Here is a 19,463-nt window from a genome sequence, read left to right on the forward strand (position 1 = left end):
CTACGGTTTGCAACTGCATATAGGGACAAAGATGGTACTTTTTGGAGAAATGTCCTCTATTCTGATGAAACAAAAATAGAACTGTTTGGCCATAATGTTTGGAGGAAAAAGGGGGAGGCTTGCAAGCCGAAGAACACCATACCAACTGTGAAGCCCGGAGCCCGGGGGTGGCAGCATCATGTTGTGGAGGGTGCTTTGCTGCAGGAGGGACTGGTGCACTTCACAAAATAGAGGGTGGAAAAATGGGGGGAAATTATGTGGATATATTGAAGCTACATCTCAAGACATCAGTCAGTTAGGTTAAGCTTGATTGCAAATGGGTCTTCCAAATGGACAATGACCCCAAGCATACTTCCAAAGTTGTGGCAAAATGGCTTAAGGACTACAAAGTCAAGGTATTGGAGTGGCCATCACAAAGCCCTGACCTCAATCCTATAGGAGATTTGTGGGCAGAATTGAAAAAGTGTGTGCGAGCAAGGAGGCCTACAAACCTGACTCAGTTACACCACAAATACTAATTGAGTGCATGTAAACGTCTGACCCACTGGGAATGTGATGAAAGAAATAAAAGCTGAAATAAATAAATCATTCTCTCTACTATTATTCTGACATTTCACATTCTTAAAATGAAGTGGAGATCCTAACTGACCTAAGACAGGGAATTTTTACGAGGATTAAATGTCAGGAATTTTTAAAACCAGAGTTTTTAAATGTATTTGATTAAGGTGTATGTAAACTTCCGACTTCAACTGTATGTATTACATTAATGTTACATTATGTTACATTACATTAATATTATGGTATGTATGTGGCAACTACAGATTTCCCCTTTAAGTCTATCAAAAGTTTGAGAGTTTGAGCCTTTGTCCATTAGGACTATGGATTGTTTTTGTTTTTTTATCATCAGGAATTAGATTGATCAATTAAAGCTCCGCTTTTATTACATAGGCTGGGATCCGCATTATACAGCTGTTACAAGAGCGCATTTTTCACTGGCTGTCCACTGATTTCAAAAACAATGATTGATAGGCAGCTTCTCAAATTCAACCATTATTGGGTTCAAATACACAGTTTCTGAACAGCCATCCACAACAACCACAATCCGTATGGCGCAAATAGATAAATGAGAGAGCAGCAGTGTGATTCAAATCAATGCGCTATGTAGATATCAATAATAAGTCATGTCCGTATCGCCGTAGACAACACCACTGCTCTCGTCCTTACCTCCTAGCGTTTAATCAAGTTGGATCATCTTTAGATGCTGACAGTAGTCACACCATTGGATGACAGCTTGGACGGTAGCCCACAAAAGCCTATTCCTGCCCTTTTCCCGCGCTCTGTCAAACACATTTGGTGTGTCATCGTAGTGGTCTCTGACTACTGGTCAGACTCGCTCAGATGGAACAAACTTAAACTTGTGACTTTTTTCAATGCTGATTTTGAATGTCATTGAGAAAAAAGAAGTGTATATTGAAGATATTGGAAGAACTGTCCACATTTGCTTTCCTTCAGCCAACAAGATCAGTAGGCCTAACGAACAGCAAAAGCACTAGACTATGTCAATTTACTATCCCCCATAGTACAAAGTCGACCTATTCTGTACTATAAATAAATATTCCAAACATGTTGTGGGATGCGTTAGATCCCAAATTAATAAAATCAGTAGCATCAAAAAAACACATTTTTTATTCAATGTGGCTCACACAACAGATCAGAATGTTTATAAACTATAGGCTATTTCTTCACATTATAGGTGCAGCAATGTTCACAATGCAAGCCCCATTAGCGGAAAACACCATTATCAACAGTGACCGCAAATGCAATTGTGCATTTTATTATAAAGGTGCATTTTTACGGTGAAAATTAAGCTCACGCACTGCTTATATATGCCAGTTAGGCTCTACACTCCTTGTAAAGCGGATTAATGTACTTAATTTTAAGAAGTTATTGGCCTCCCGAGTGATGTAGTGGTCTAAGGCACTGCATCGCAATGCTAGCTGTGCCACTAGAGATCCTGGTTCGAGTCCAGGCTCTGTCACAGCCGGCCACAACCGGGAGACCCATGGGGCGGCGCATAATTGGACCAGCGTCGTCCGGGTTAGGGGAGGGTTTGGTCGGCAGGGATATTCTTGTCCCATCTCGCTCTAGCGACTCCTGTGGCGGGCCGGGCACAATGCACGCTGACACGGTTGCCAGGTGTTTCCTTTGACACATTGGTGCGGCTGGCTTCTGGGTTAAGCGGAGCAGTGCTGCTTGGCTGGGTTGTGTTTCGGAGTTGCAGCGATTGGACAAGACTGTAACTACCAAGTGATGATATATAATTCACAAGTGATAATATTGTCACCCATCAGACTGTTCTTCATTTAAACTTGTCTTTACTAAATAATATATGTGACATTTGTTTTAATTTAGAATAGACCATCATCCACCTGTCTCGAAACAGGGGCAGGGATGTCATCTATGCACTTAAATGGCGAATGGAGGCCGCTTTTCCCCGTGGTTTATTTTCATACCAGCCAGGTAGAATATACTCCCGTTGTAAATATAAGCAATGTGCTTAGTATTAGGAGAGTTGAGAAATAAATACAGTAGGTCTAGCCTATAGAATGATGATGGGATCCTTGTCTTTTTATTAGCATCAATCACTGTTTTCTCCTGCAATTCGATTTCCTATAGAAATGTTGCGCAACTTGAGCTCATGGGCTCTCATGAAGTGTTTGATTAGATTATCCAATATGTTTGCATTGATGTTAGTGATTAGTGGGAAAATAGAAGGCTGAGTACCAGGCAGTTAGCATGTTTGGTAGGTTACTAATGACCAGCACTATCAGAGCTTGGAGAAGCCTAATTACCGTCACTAAATGGTCATGTATAATTTGACTGCCTTCATGACTCGTGACCGCTGGGGTGGCGGTCACCGCAACAGCGCGAGCTGTGCCTCGGAAGTGCTACACCAAATTATATATTTTGTAATCAAAGCTCAAGTTTTGAAATATAATATGGTCGAGAAGAACAACATTGGCAGGCCAGTTACAGAACTCTTTTTTTTTTTAGGTTAATGGTATGTTCTTTAAGTCTGGTTTAAAAACAAATTGTGCGGTAGATCTCGGCATAGGTGATAAGCTAGGGATTAAAGAGATACCAGGGTTGTATTCTTTAGGACACAGTGTAGCAAAACGGAAACGATGAGAAATACGAAAAGAAACCATCTTTATTTTATTGGACAAATTCAGATAGTCCCTCCCTGCTTGTCTGTTTCCTTCCGTTTGGTGCCTAATGAATACGTCCCGGGCCATATTACCCTGTTTTTAGGAGTGACATTAACAGTGCGTCTCTCCTCCCCAGGCCTAGTGGTGCAGCATGTGATGACCCACGCCCAGAACAAAGGTTCTCTTAGTCAGAGTCGTAGCACAGTGACGCAGGAACACTGCCCCGATAGGCCACATGGTGAGACCATGGGCGGGGCCTGGCCTGAGCGCACGCTGCGATTCGGCAGGACCATGAAGAAGGGCGGAACTAAGCGAGGAAGGGGCGGGGTTAAAGAGATGATGGACAGGAGGGAGAAGACTCCGGAGCGGAATAGGAGGCGGAGCAGGAAATCTTATCCCTTACGAGGAAGGGGAGGTGCTCCGGAGGAGGAGGGACTTAGCTGTCACGTTTTGCTCACCCGACTGGAGAAGGACATCCAGGAGCAGGAGGACACCAGTGAGAGGGGGAATGATTCGCCAACTCAACCGTCCGTCAATCCTGAATCCCGGAGCAAGAAACTGGACAAAGGAAAAGACAAAGCCAAGGGGAAAGTCCTGGCAAAGAAGATGATACCAAAAACTAAATCAAAAAGCACCAGTGATGAGCAGGGGTCGCCATTTCCAGAGCCGCGTAAGCGACGGCTAGCTTCTCTCAACGCTGAGGCCGTGAACAGTCTGCTGTTGGAGAGACCTAACGAGACCCAGCCGGCTTCTAAACAGGCCAGGAGACAGCAGGATGAGCCTACCAGCGGTGAGTCGTTCCTGGGGACAGATGCAGCCAGGCGCGGGGTGACCGGAAGTCCTAATGCTCCAAGAGCCAGCAGCAAGGCCTCCGCATCGCACAAGCCTGACCCGTGCCAAAGCTCCAGGAAGACTAAGAAGGTCTCCAAGAAACCGGCCAAACCAGACAGAGGACAGAAGAAAGAGATGATGACTTTACAAATGTTACACACCCCTGCTCCCCGACGGCTAGCTGGACTCAACGCTGCCACGCTGCTAAAGTTAACGAGCACCTCGGCGACTAGCAAACAGCGATTGAAAACGACATCAACGACTACAACGATGGACTGCAAGGCTACGAGCACCGCATCAGTTGACGTGAAGCAGAAGCAACCGCAACGGCGACCGAATCTTAAAACGTGCAGCCGCCAGCCTAAGCAGAAGGGAAGGCAGTTGATTCCAGAAGAGGTAGGCTGTTCTGCCTGCAAGAAGTCCAACTTCAAGAAGCCCAAAGTGGAGTGGGAGTCTGGCGGTTGCACCCACCGGCTAACCAAACCAGGCTACCAGTCGCGCAGCATGCTAGCCTACCCGTTGAAGCCCGTTGTCAAAGAGGAGCAGGTGGAGTCAGAGCTGAGCCCATACTACTGCTGTCCCCCGGAGGGCTCTGTGGAGTACTGCCATCGCCTGGCCTTGTTCCTGGGTCAGCAGGCCTACGCCGACTCTGAAGAACGACCTTTAAACTCTGCCCTAACCTCTGTGAAACGGGAGTGCCTAGTGACGGCACCCTCCCATCCCCACTCCCACGCAGCCCTGACCCTCAGCCCCCACCCCTGCCTCTGCACCGCCGACCCCGCCTGCTTCTCCAGCTACTACGTCCACATCGCCCATCCTACACACCCTGGAGCTCCGTCGGCCAACCTCAGCTCGCGACCTCTGAACTTTGGCTCCTCGACACTGTGTCCCGGCAGGGTGTCTGGCTCCAAGCTGCTGGGTCCTCCGGTGTCCCATTCCTCGACGCTGGCCCATCCTGCCTTCTGTGGCTCAGTGGGCACTCCCTGCTACAGCGAGGCCTGTAGGGTCAGCGGCTACACATACAGAGCCATGCAGCCGGTCAACAGCAGGGGTTGCTCTTTCTCCACAGGCTGCTCCGGGTGTACACACAGCATCAAGACAGGTAAGAGGAGGACACATGGAATGTAGGCCTACTGACTAGGCCTCTATATGCTGATTTAAAAGTACTGGTAATTTGGAATTATGTAGTGCATGTACTGTAAATATAATTTATAAGGGAATTCTAACTTATTGAGCACACACTCAAAGGCACATCCATTGTTTATGCTTCTCAGATTGCAAATGAGGATGTGTTATTATCACCTGTGTGTTCTCGCCATTTGGCGTGATCGTGACTGAATTTTGTTTATTTTCTTACAAGAGGAAGACATCTTTGTCTCTCTGTCCCAGACATTGAGTACATTGCAGTAAACAAACAGTATCTACTGGGAATCAGAGAAAAGCATGACATAGAACTAGAGTTAGGCCCATGTAGCATTACATCTAGTGAGGCCTATGTAGCATTACATCTAGTGAGGCCTATGTAGCATTACATCTAGTGAGGCCTATGCAGCATTACATCTAGTGAGGCCTATGCAGCATTGTTTATGGAGTAAACACTAGTCTATTCTTCCTCCCTTCGCTCTCTCTCCAGAGGGTTACTCCTCCCCCCAGGGTGACCACAACCCCTCCCTTCTGGTTTCTCCCTCACTCCCCCTCTCAGGCTGTCCCCTCCCTACCACCCCGTCCTCCACCCAGGCCAAGCCCCGTCTCCTCACCCCCCTGTCTGACCGCAGTGTGCCCCAGGCCAGGCTGAAGCTGGCCAGGGAGTGCCCTCAGGGCTCCAAGCCCCCTAACGGCTCTCTGTCCATGGGGAGAACCAGGCTGTCCCAGAAACAGCCAGCTCCGACACACAACCTATCTCCCGCCAAGCAGAAGCGGGTCAGCCACCGACGGGCCACCAACGGGTGGCTGCCTGTAGGAGTGCCCACAGAGAAAGAAGTGTTCATTGCGGTATGTGGGATCAAGTTTGTGTGTGTTGAGGTACTGAGTGTTTACTTCCCTCATACTACCATGATAACCTAACCATCCCTAGCTTTCAATTGGCTCATTGTTGTTAATGAGAATGTGTTCCGAGACCTTTCTGATAGAATACTGCTGATGTCGCCAGTGACTGGAGAATAAAGATAAGTGTGTTTTGACTGTGTGTGTGTGTATCAGGGGGAGGACGAGACGGCCTTACGGCAGTGTTATGAAGGAGTACAGAGAGACGGCGAAGTGATACGTGTCCGAGACACAGTGCTGCTGCGCGCCGGTCCCCGGAAGAAGTCCCTGCCCTACGTCGCCAAGATATCAGCGCTATGGGAGGACCCCAAATCTGGTGAGAGAGACAGCAGGATGTTTGAACCTGTTGTTGAGGTATAATAATTGTGTGTGTCAGGGTTTCCGGCGCTGGACAACGTGGTAGGGAAGATTTGAATATTTTCTAAACACTGTTCTAAACAGTGTACCTGATAGCGGTCCCATATGTGACAGAGATGAACATCTCTGTTAGAAACTTAGAAAGAGGGGGAATCTAAAGATGCAGCACGATGGGTTGCAAATATGACTAGGGGATTGTGCCTTTGGCTTCTGGGCAACAAAATAAATTCTATACAGAATACTTCTCCAGAAAGCATGACTTAGCCACAGAGGAATTGGGAATCATTAGGTTATTTAAATAAATAGCTGTGGATTGTTTCAAATCACAAGCTCGTAGGCCTATGCCTATTTGGGAATGGCCGGCACGCTTCAATTACCATTTGAGAAATAAAAATAGTAGCTCTTTAATTGTGCACCAAAACGGTTTTTAACACGCGATTGCATTTAGAATTGTTGTGCAATGAATGGGCTTGTAAAAGCCCAAGTTTTACTCCAGCAGCACCCAGCTGAGGCTCTGCAGGAGAAATCCTGTTCAGAATAGGCTCTGTATGCTGTGCGCGTGTGATCGTTGTGTTGAATGAATAAGATACATGATGACTAACCAAAATAAACACAGGCCAATTTAATTCCAATAAATTATGCAAATTAAACTATAGACCGATAAACATGACGGTCAAATTAATTTACATCAACTGGTATTTCCATAAATTTAAATTTAAAAAAAATGTCAATGGGAATTTGTTTTCTTCTACCAGTCATTTTGGCCTGCAACAGTTTTATTTATCAGTTTCAATTTTTTGGGGTGCCAAAAAACGTCTATTTCCGGCTAAGGGAATCCCTGGTGTGTGTGTCTGTGTGCTGTGAATGGTTGTTTATGTCTGAAATGCTGCTTATGTCTGGCTGGTTAAAGACCTGGCTGGTCCTTTGATCCTCTGTAGTTGTATCACTGTCTGCTGTGTGTGCACATGGGTGTGAGTGTTTGTTTGTGCACGTGCGAATGCGTGTCTGCCTGTCTGGTGTTTTGACCGTGTGGGTGTGTGTCTCCTCCTCAGGAGAGCTGATGATGAGCCTGTTCTGGTACTATCGACCTGAACACACACAGGGAGTCCGAGACCCCAGCATGCACTGTGAGGTGAGGACAACTCTCTGACTCCACAGAACAACTCGGGATAATTCTACTCTACTCAACTGTGGCTGCATCTCAGTAGTCTAAAGAGGCCTCCCCTTGTCTCCTCTCTTCATCTCCTTTCCTTCCTCTCAGTAGTATAGAGGCCTCTCCTTGTCTCCTTTCTTTGTCTCCTTTCCTTAATTTCAATAGTCTAGAGGCCTCTCCTTGTCTCCTTTCTTCGTCTCCTTTCCTTAATTTCAATAGTCGAGAGCCCTCTCCTTGTCTCCTTTCCTTCATCTGCACTGATGTGTGCTGACATAACTGGTGGAAGCAGGTTTCCAGTAGGCTTCCACCATATTGCTTTCACCTGTCTTCTGTTTCTCCATCAGTGCAGATGCAAGACATGAGAAGAAGAATGAGATTCTGTGCCTCTCATCCATCTTGTCTCTGTACCTTTTTGATTGTGCGGTGATTTCATATTTCTATGTCTGTTTCTCTCTTTTCAGAACGAGATTTTTGCATCTCGGCATCAAGACGAGAACAGTGTGGCCTGCATCGAAGACCGATGCTATGTTCTCCCATTAGCGCAGTACTGTCGGTAAGAAACAAAATATATATATACACAGACACACACACACACACTGAGAAAGACTGTATGTCCATCATTAACACACACCATTGGACAGTTGAAGTCGGAAGTTTACATACACTTAGGTTGGAGACATTAAAACTTATTTTTCAACCACTCCACAAATGTTGTTAACGTCATTTAGGACATCTACTTTGTTTATGACAGGAGTCATTTTTCCAACAATTGTTTACAGACAGATTATTTCACTTATAATTCACTGTATCACAATTCCAGTGGGTCAGAAGTTTACATACACTAAGTTGACTGTGCCTTTAAACAGCTTGGAAAATTTCAGAAAATGATGTCATGGCTTTAGAAGCTTCTGATAGGCTAATTGACATCAATGAGTCAATTGGAGGTGTGTCTGTGGATGTATTTCAAGGCCTACCTTCAAACGCAGTGCCTCTTTGCTTGACATTATGGGAAAACCAAAATAAATCAGCCAAGACCTCCACAAGTCTGTTCAGGAAGGAGATGCGTTCTGTCTCCTAGAGATGAACGTACTTTGGTGAGAAACATGCACATCAATCCCAGAACAACAGCAAAGGACCTTGTGAAGATGTTGGAGGAAACAGGTACAAAAGTATCTATATCCACAGTAAAACGAGTCCTATATCAACATAACCTGAAAGGCCGCTCAGCAAGGAAGAAGTAACTGCTCCAAAACCGCCATAAAAAAGTCAGAATACGGTTGGCAACTGCACATGGGGACAAAGATCGTACCTTTTGGAGAAATGACCTCTGGTCTGATGAAACAAAAATAGAACTGCTTGGCCATAATGACCATCATTATGTTTGGAGGAAAATGGGGGAGGCCTGCAAGCTGAAGAACACCATTCCAACCGTAAAGAACGGGGGTGGCAGCATCATGTTGTGGGGGTGCTTTGCTACAGGAGGGACTGGTGCACTTCACAAAATAGATGGCATCATGAGGAAAGAAAATGATGTGGATATATTGAAGCAACATCTCAAGACATCAGTCAGGAAGTTAAAGCTTGGTGGCAAATGGGTCTTCCAAATGGACAATGACCCCAAACATACTTCCAAAGTTGTGGCAAAATGGCATAAGGACAACAAAGTGAAGGTATTGGAGTGGCCATCACAAAGCCCTGACCACAACCAAGTAGAAGATTTGTGGGCAAAACTGAAAATGCGTGTGTGAGCAAGGAGGCCTACAAACCTGACTCAGTTACACCAGCTCTGTCAGGAAGAATGGGCCAAAATTCATCCAACTTATTGAGGGAAGCTTGTGGAAGGCTACCCGAAATGTTTGACCCAAGTTAAACAATTTAAAGGCAATGCTACCAAATACTAATTGACTGTATGTAAACTTCTGACCCACTGGGAATGTGATGAAAGAAATAGCTGAAATAAATCATTCTCTCTACTATTATTCTGACATTACACATTCTTAAAATAAAGTGGTGATCCTAACTGACCTAAGTCAGGGAATTTTTACGAGGATTAAATGTCTGGAGGTAGGAATGTAAAGTAGGGGGAAGAAAAGGTGCGACTGCATTCAAAATTCACTTTGATTTTCCATCTATAGATTTTGTGCCTTGGTGAAGCGGCGTGCAGAGGGTGTGCCCCCTGGCGCTGCCAGAGTGGTCCCCTGCCCCTCAGACTTCGACCCCCCCGACCACCGCCAGGTGCCCGCCGACATAGACCCTGAACTGGTGTACCTCTGCCGCCACGTCTACGACTTCCGCTACGGACGCATCCTGAAGAACCTGCAGTAGTGGACAGCAGAGCAGACAGACCAACCGTAGTGGAGCACACACACTCCTTCACATGGGGCTGAAGGATGAGAGGGGGAACCCCTGAAGGGTTTTGGGGGTCCCCTGAACTGGATGGAGGGCTGCTGAAGGATCAAGTATTGGAGGGGGACCACTGATATCTGAATCCCCAGAATGGCGTTGAAGGAGTGGGTACTGAAGTACCTTACCCCCTTTTACAACTGTTACTAGGGAGGTGAAGTTTTGACCCCCTCAACTGGAACTAGAACTGTACTGGCTCGGACAGAAGGGAAAGATCTGCTAGCTGTCCTGGTTAACCATGTCCTGCTATACCAGGGCTCATCACCATGTGCATGGACAGCCATGTTGGTGACCTAACAAGAGGAAGAACTGCGCTACCAGAGCCATACAGTGCTCGTCATGACGTTGATGTTAGAGCCTGATGTGATGACAACGTTCTTCTTCATTTGTGTTTGTCTCTGAGGCAGCTGTGATCGAGAGGGCACTTGCAGCTTGAACACACACACAATGAGGTTTTATGTCCCTGGTGTGTGTGTGTGTGTGTGTGTGTGTGTGTGTGTGTGTTCAGTCTGTTGGCTACAGTGAAACCACAGGTGCAGGTTCACAAAGGAAGTGGAAGTCTCACCTTCCCTTCCTGCATTGTCCGAACAGAACACACTATTCTGAAGTACCCTCAGCGCTGGCTGAGTCTCTAATCATACCCTATTCCCCATAAAGTGCATTACTTAGCAGATAAATGTTACCGTAGAGCAGGGTTCCCCAATAGGCAGCCCCCCAAGTTTTCTGAACAATTTTTATTTATTTATTTATTTCTAAATACTGATTGTTGTGGGACATAAAAAAAACTGTAAAATCAGCTCGAAGTGATTGAATTTAGGAAATCTGTCCTCAAGTATTCCCACTCATAAATGGAGATGATCATATCCCAGTGTAATCAAGGTTTGAAATTATGTTTTTGTCAAATACTATATCTGTTTGGGATACTTGTGGTCAATTTGCAGGGTACAAATAATTTATAACCATCTACTGGCTCCCCGACCATCCGCTTAAGAAGAAATTGTCCCTGGCTGAATTGGGAACCCTGCTGTATCGGGCTTTGGGCAAAGACAGGGCACTATATGAAGAATAGGGTCATGTGAGATGAAATCCCCCCCTGACCCCCTTTTTCTGTTCCTAAGAGCAGGACTCGTCATGCTTTTGTCCAACGGTCCAATGGAGAGCCCCCTTACTGTGGAGGGCTAACCTCTCCCATGCTCTGCATTGGCCTATCAGATGGAGGGTTGTTGATGTCAGTGCCCACATCTTTGGAGTGTTCAGAAGTCTGAAACATTCCAGAACGTTCAAATGGAAATGTAACGTATTGCAGAGACCATTGGTTACTATACATGTCTATCTTAACTTTCTGTAATGTTGCACTCTCCTGAACGCGACCCTGTTGTTCCCATGACTTGCCTTATGACTTGCAGGTAGAGCTTTAGGCAGCTAGTCCCATCCAATTAGAAATTGGATGAGTAGAATGGAAAAAGTACAAAACCACAGACAAAATCCACATAGATTTCACCCCGGTCAACACTTTACCATTGTTGTTTGAGTATAACACTGAGAAAGGCTTGGTTTCCTCAGAGATTCCCGAGTGATAAGCATTTTATTCAACATTACAACATGGTACATCCAATATGGCTGCTGGGCTACATGTTGTGGATCTTTGTCCATTCTACTCATTCTACTTCTATCCCCCCATCCCTTTCCATCCTTCGAAGCTCCGCCCTCTCCAAGATAAACCAAAGGATGTCACGAAGCAGAGCACCACCACTCCTCTCCTTCTTCTCTTGTCCTCTTCCCGCCTCTCGTCTCCTCCCTCCCTTGTTAGATTGCACTAATCCATTACTGAATTACAACGTCTATGATTGTGTTCTGATTTATGTTAAGCTACTAATATGTTATATTATAACTGGGGACAATACTGTGTATTATCACTGTCTGTGCGCTTAGTAGAGAATGGAAACTAAGGCTGTGTCATGGCAACTTTTATCAATGCATAACTACTTTATGTGTTTTACTATTAGAGACATCCGCCAGCATACTATATATGTGTTACTTCAGGGGTGAATGACCTTACTCCTAGCGAGCTACTGGGTATGCAGGCTTTCGCTCCAGCCCTGCTCCAACAACTGATTAGTAAAAGCAGGTGTGTTAGTTGGAGCAGGGCTGGAGCAAAAACCTGCATATTCAGTAGATCTCCAGGAGGAGTGTTGGTCACCTCTGGTTTATATGTTACCTGCTATCCAACCAACCTGTCATATCATCTAATGAAATAATATGTACAATGAAAAATCATTCCTGTAGATTGTGGATCCACACTGGTATTATTGTTGTTCATCCACGTTGTCCAGGGGGTTCAGGTGAGTTGGCATCTTGGTGTAACTCGCTGTGCGGAATGACGTAATGTGATGTTCCGGAGGTTTGGCTTGGAATCTCTGAAAAATGTCCTTTTGATACGCGTTATTGAGATGTGTTGGTTTTTAACCACAATCATTCAACATTGCCTTGTAACCTTCTGCAGAAGTGTCTGTCCGTCACGTGTAGTCCTAGACAAGCGGCAGTGTCTGACTGAGTTAGTACTTCTTAAAACACTACCTTGGATTGCTTTCTTACTGTGCAAATGTTCTATTGCTGGACTTTGTGCCTAATCTGCAAAGTTTTGAATAATACCCAAAAGCCATCTGAAACATTTTCCATTATAACAGTTTGAATCATACCCCAAAATAGCGACTAAACAAAGCTTGTATCGGATAAATCATATAAAGGTTTAAATTTAAATATTATCAATAGGTATTTTGTTGCTAGTGGTGCCCAGATTCTTTGAAAAAAATAATATATATTCTCCTACTTTACAATTTTTCCTTATCGAAAATATTTTATTATGTCAATTTCTTAAGATGGCATATGCAATATATTTTTCAGAGGGACTATTTTTGACAAATGTATGTGTAAATCAAGGAAGTAAAACTTTTTCATTTTATTTTAGCTTAGTTTTGAATTTGAATCACAAGTCATAAATTGAGATTTGACCAAAAACCTGGAAGACGAGAAATGGGAAGGGTTAGGTTATGTTTTGGTTAATTTCTGACTATAAGGGTTGGTGCAAGATCTGAGGTCCCTACCTAAAGGATGTTGGTTACACTTTATTTTACAGTCCAGTATTCACTTGGGCCCAGATTCACAAAACACTTCATAAGATTGTCACAAGTACAATTCCTCAACAATATCTTAAGATTGAATGATTTTCTTACGAACTTCTCAAATATCTTCTTACAAATCATCTTAAAATGTTTGTTGCAAGGCAACCGTTTTAACTAGCTATCTAGCTTGTATGCCAATGATGTTAGCATATTTCTTCCTGAGATTACTGTTCTAAAACAACATGTTTTGGGGTTTAAAATAATAAGTTTGTGTGAATTAAACATGTTCAATTGCTTTCATGAGCTTTTTCCCTCACTGCCCTGAGTTTAAGACAAGGGTTTAGCTATCTTGGAATTAACATTTCCAGGAACTTTATTTAAGAATCTAATTTCTTAACTTTTTACTTAAGGAGAAACATAAGAAATTGCGCAAGAAAATTTCCAAGAACCTTTTTGAGGAATAGCAACTTTGCTTAACTTTCTTCTTAAGTCTATAGTTGAGGAAGAAATGTCTTCTTAAGACGATGTTGTGAATCTGAGCCCTGGTATTTACTGTGAATTTGCATGGTTAAATGGCAGTTAGTTACCTAATATTTACTTAGTAATTACCTTTTAATTTCTTAAGGATTCATTGGAAAAAGTATAACTTGGTACCAAGTAGTTACCAACCTGAGTTGAATTGTTTGAAATAATGACCAAAAGGCAGAAGGTGTCATTTGAGACGTGACCTACTCTGTACTCTGCTGTGGTGTTACCACTTAATATCGTTCTGAATACTATAGAAATACCAGCTAAAAGAGGACTGTAAATAGAGTTTTATGAAATTATTAAGTGTACATATTTGAACCCTGACTCTGTGACCCCTGACCCTCTGTAGACAGCAATTGCACAGTGCAGTAGTAGTATTTTTTTGCAAGACCTGTAGCTGATGATTATATTTAAAAATGAATACATAAATATTTAAATGGAGTAAACCAATACAATATATAAAGATTTCAATTTAACTTATTTGGATAATGTGTTTTAATTGAAAAAAGTCCTCTTGCTAAGACATTTGTGGTCAATAATGAAAACAATTGGTTTCTTGTTATTAGTAATTTATGAGTTTGGATATTAAATGATTGAATGGAGATTCACAGAGGTTGTAGTAGTTTGTACTTATATAGCTGGCGGTGTAGAAGGTTGTTTCTGTAACAAGGCTATATTACTGCCCAGCCAGACAATGACTTGGCCCGGTTGGCTGCAGCAGAAACAGACTGGCACCAGAGCTGGTTTCTATCTAGAGGTGCCACTTGGCATCAGGGGTAAAGAAGACCAAAGCACATTCTGACACAAAGTTAGGGGAGGTAGACGTTACACTCTAACTACTGATCCAGGATCAGATATGTCCTCATGCCCCTGTTTGTTAAGGTTAGAATTGTGGTTGGAGGGTGAATCTAAGCTGATCCTAGATCTGTGGTTTAGGGAGTGAAGTGTCTACATGTCTGACCTTAGGGTTTGACGTCTGGGAGGTTGCCATGGTAATGGGTGTCACCTGAGCCCTCCACCCTCATCGATCTATCCAATTAGAGGACAGAGTCACTCTAAACCTGAGACGGCCTGGCTATAGGACGATAAACTTTATCTTTCTGCAGTGTTCTGTCTAGTGGGGTTTTGCTGCTGATATTTTTTGTGACGTGGTAAATTGTCATTTTGGATTTTGACTTAGTCATATTGTTTCATGGGTAGATTCGCATGAGAGAGTTGAAGGTACACTCTTGACCTGATCAGCTGTTCTGCACCATCAGCACACAGACAGACCCACCATGGCTTTACTCCCAGACATGTATTTACAGCATTGAGCCCGTAGAGGGCACTACATGAACGGAAATTGGGTGTCCCACTGACAACTTTAGAATAGAACACCCTGGCTATGTCCCAAAGCTCTTTAACATGTACTTTCCTCATCTCCTTTCATTTATGTCACTGAGGAGGGGGGAATGATATAGTATAGGTGCTTTGTGATATTTAACTGTCAAACATTTAAAGTCCTATGGCAAGAGAAGTGAGGAAAGGAGATGGTATATTATGTTTGGGCTATTGGGACATGGTCATGATATGTCATGTGTACCTATGGTTTCCATGGGTCAAATGTTCCTGACCTCTGATCTCCACCATTCCACTTCTCACTTACCCAGGAGGTGTTTTATCTCTGCACCAATTGAAACTAATCACCCGACCAATGCCTGAAACTCTGCTTTTTGTGGTCTTCTCTGTATTACTGCTAAGTGTCAGCATATATTTTGATATATTTAACAATGAGGGATCTAAAAGTCTAGATATTTTTGGAGTAGATAAAGGATGTGTGTATCAGATAACTGTCACTTTGTCATGCTCTCTGAAAATCTCTTGGGTTTTTGGTAAGAATTCTAGAATCCCTGCTGATTTAATGTTCCATTGAAAGACTATTTATAAAGTTTAAGTCCTTTGTGAAAAAAACTTTGGCGTGTTCTTTATTGTGATTCTGCCATATGTTGCTTTGAAAGTTGAATGCAAAAATACCAATCAGATGGCCACTTGTGTGAGTGTGTGTCATCATGTCTTTCGGAAGGCATACTGGTATGGAAGTTGCAACCAACGACCACAAGGTGTCGGTAGATATACTACAGGTTCAGGACACCGACTTTGGCCTCGTCTTCAGAGACATATTTCCCTCGGCCCATCTTTGTACAATGCTTAATCCGGCTCAGGGCACTAGGAATGTGCAGCGCTCTGTGTGGCCGGACACAAGCACAGCATAGCTACTGATGTCCATCCCACAGACGTAGACACACAGACAGTGCAGAGCAGGATCACTGAACACTACAGTGGAGGATCTGACAACTCAACAGCTCCAGCAGGCTTTCACGATTTGATTTCAAACTTCAAACATTTAGTAGCAGTAAGGATGGACTGGGACCAGAAATCGTCCTGGGCATTTCTGAAACACTGGCCCATTTATTATTATTTTTTTTTCTGGGCCAGCGTTTATGAAATGGGACAGCAACCAATTATCTGCATTTTGATCATTCTGCTCCAAAATCATTATAATATTTCTGAACAAGTCCATGGGCACATGTAATTTTTCTCTTTTTTTTCATCCAAAATGTATTTCTCCCATGAGCTCAGCCCACTGGCCTAAAGGTGGACCAGCCCAGTGGGCATTTGCCTGAACTGCCCTATGGCCAGTCTGTTTTTGAGTAGCACCCAGCTCATAAACCTAATGTCTTGGCATAGCGCACCAGCAATCCTCACTCCCATCAGTACTGTAGGCCTCGAGCACCCACAATGCACTCCCATCAGTACTGTAGGCCTCGAGCACCCACAATGCACTCCCATCAGTACTGTAGGCCTCGAGCACCCACAATGCACTCCCATCAGTACTGTAGGCCTCGAGCACCCACAATGCACTCCCATCAGTACTGTAGGCCTCGAGCACCCACAATCCACTCCCATCAGTACTGTAGGCCTCGAGCACCCACAATGCACTCCCATCAGTACTGTAGGCCTCGAGCACCCACAATCCACTCCCATCAGTACTGTAGGCCTCGAGCACCCACAATGCACTCCCATCAGTACTGTAGGCCTCGAGCACCCACAATCCACTCCCATCAGTACTGTAGGCCTCGAGCACCCACAATGCACTCCCATCAGTACTGTAGGCCTCGAGCACCCACAATCCACTCCCATCAGTACTGTAGGCCTCGAGCACCCACAATCCACTCCCATCAGTACTGTAGGCCTCGAGCACCCACAATCCACTCCCATCAGTACTGTAGGCCTCAAGCACCCACAATCCACTCCTATCAGTACTGTAGGCCTCAAGCACCCACAATCCACAGTACTGTAGGCCTCAAGCACCCACAATCCACTCCTATCAGTACTGTAGGCCTCAAGCACCCACAATCCACTCCTATCAGTACTGTAGGCCTCAAGCACCCACAATCCACTCCCATCAGTACTCTAGGCCTCGAGCACCCACAATCCACTCCCATCAGTACTGTAGGCCTCAAGCACCCACAATCCACTCCCATCAGTACTGTAGGCCTCAAGCACCCACAATCCACTCCCATCAGTACTGTAGGCCTCAAGCACCCACAATCCACTCCTATCAGTACTGTAGGCCTCAAGCACCCACAATCCACAGTACTGTAGGCCTCAAGCACCCACAATCCACTCCTATCAGTACTGTAGGCCTCAAGCACCCACAATCCACTCCCATCAGTACTCTAGGCCTCAAGCACCCACAATCCACTCCTATCAGTACTGTAGGCCTCAAGCACCCACAATCCACTCCCATCAGTACTCTAGGCCTCGAGCACCCACAATCCACTCCCATCAGTACTGTAGGCCTCGAGCACCCACAATCCACTCCCATCAGTACTGTAGGCCTCGAGCACCCACAATCCACTCCCATCAGTACTGTAGGCCTCGAGCACCCACAATCCACTCCCATCAGTACTGTAGGCCTCGAGCACCCACAATCCACTCCCATCAGTACTGTAGGCCTCGAGCACCCACAATCCACTCCCATCAGTACTGTAGGCCTCGAGCACCCACAATCCACTCCCATCAGTACTGTAGGCCTCGAGCACCCACAATCCACTCCCATCAGTACTCTAGGCCTCGAGCACCCACAATCCACTCCCATCAGTACTCTAGGCCTCGAGCACCCACAATCCACTCCCATCAGTACTCTAGGCCTCGAGCACCCACAATCCACTCCCATCAGTACTCTAGGCCTCGAGCACCCACAATCCACTCCCATCAGTACTCTAGGCCTCAAGCACCCACAATCCACTCCCATCAGTACTCTAGGCCTCAAGCACCCACAATCCACTCCCATCAGTACTCTAGGCCTCAAGCACCCACAATCCACTCCCATCAGTACTCTAGGCCTCAAGCACCCACAATCCACTCCCATCAGTACTCTAGGCCTCAAGCACCCACAATCCACTCCCATCAGTACTCTAGGCCTCAAGCACCCACAATCCACTCCCATCAGTACTCTAGGCCTCAAGCACCCACAATCCACTCCCATCAGTACTCTAGGCCTCAAGCACCCACAATCCACTCCCATCAGTACTCTAGGCCTCAAGCACCCACAATCCACTCCCATCAGTACTCTAGGCCTCAAGCACCCACAATCCACTCCCATCAGTACTCTAGGCCTCAAGCACCCACAATCCACTCCCATCAGTACTCTAGGCCTCAAGCACCCACAATCCACTCCCATCAGTACTCTAGGCCTCAAGCACCCACAATCCACTCCCATCAGTACTCTAGGCCTCAAGCACCCACAATCCACTCCCATCAGTACTCTAGGCCTCAAGCACCCACAATCCACTCCCATCAGTACTCTAGGCCTCAAGCACCCACAATCCACTCCCATCAGTACTCTAGGCCTCAAGCACCCACAATCCACTCCCATCAGTACTCTAGGCCTCAAGCACCCACAATCCACTCCCATCAGTACTGTAGGCCTCGAGCACCCACAATCCACTCCCATCAGTACTGTAGGCCTCGAGCACCCACAATCCACTCCCATCAGTACTGTAGGCCTCAAGCACCCACAATCCACTCCCATCAGTACTCTAGGCCTGCTATTAGAAAAGGAAAGGCTGGGTGGCTTCTATGGGGGACGTAGTTATGAGGGTGACCGGTACCGGTGGTATCACAGGTCTTATGGAAGGAAGGTGATGCCACTACGTGTGTGTGTGTGTGCAATACTAGCTGAAACTAACTACGCTGCATCAGCAGTGGGCAGTGCAAACATACTGATACTGTGCAGTGCAGCACACTTGGGATGGCAGACCATCTGCTTGAATACCAATCTAGTAAAGTGCAAAATAGACAAAGGAAGAAGCTTACTCTAGGCCTCATTTGTGAGGCCCTTGCTGTACCCTTAATGCCCTTTCATCTGTTGTTCAACTCTTCCGTTTCTGCATAGTAGGATATACTTACCCCCTATAAGGTATGTTTGAGTGTTTCCACCCTAATGATTTAAGGATAGGATTGGGGAGGGTTGATCTGATCTGAGCTGATCGTAGATCAGTGGGTAACTTTTATCCGGAGCTGCCTTCCCCATAATTATAATTAACATGGTCAGCTTATTGTCCCTGTGATGCCTTTAATTAATGAATCAAGATTTCCTCCTAATCTTCTGTAGCTTATCAGCCCTACGATGCAACAGCCTGACCAGCTGGCAGTCTGATGCAAGCACTTTGCTTTAGTGTGGGTGGATGGATACATATTTTGAAAACATCAGCAGTTCAGTATCCGTACAAGACCAATTCATCTTTGTTGAGGAATATGAATTGTGTGTTA

The 19,463-nt window shown here is 45.2% G+C and overlaps 1 protein-coding gene across 2 annotated transcripts in view; it reads left to right on the top strand.

Annotated features, from left to right (window-relative positions):
• Positions 1-14,248, top strand: part of LOC135557802 (bromo adjacent homology domain-containing 1 protein-like) — a 34,413-nt gene extending 20,165 nt beyond the window's left edge. For both annotated transcript variants that reach the window (XM_064991431.1, XM_064991430.1), the window contains exons 2-7: positions 3,346-5,142; positions 5,674-6,032; positions 6,240-6,399; positions 7,493-7,572; positions 8,055-8,146; positions 9,729-14,248. In XM_064991431.1, coding sequence (XP_064847503.1) covers positions 3,366-5,142; positions 5,674-6,032; positions 6,240-6,399; positions 7,493-7,572; positions 8,055-8,146; positions 9,729-9,918 — 2,658 coding nt within the window. In that variant the 5' untranslated portion in view covers positions 3,346-3,365 and the 3' untranslated portion in view covers positions 9,919-14,248. The remainder of the gene's footprint in view (positions 1-3,345; positions 5,143-5,673; positions 6,033-6,239; positions 6,400-7,492; positions 7,573-8,054; positions 8,147-9,728) is intronic.
• The last annotated feature ends 5,215 nt before the right edge of the window (positions 14,249-19,463 follow it).

The sequence above is a fragment of the Oncorhynchus masou genome, chromosome 16, assembly GCF_036934945.1.
Source record: "Oncorhynchus masou masou isolate Uvic2021 chromosome 16, UVic_Omas_1.1, whole genome shotgun sequence".
NCBI classification, from domain to species: domain Eukaryota; kingdom Metazoa; phylum Chordata; class Actinopteri; order Salmoniformes; family Salmonidae; genus Oncorhynchus; species Oncorhynchus masou.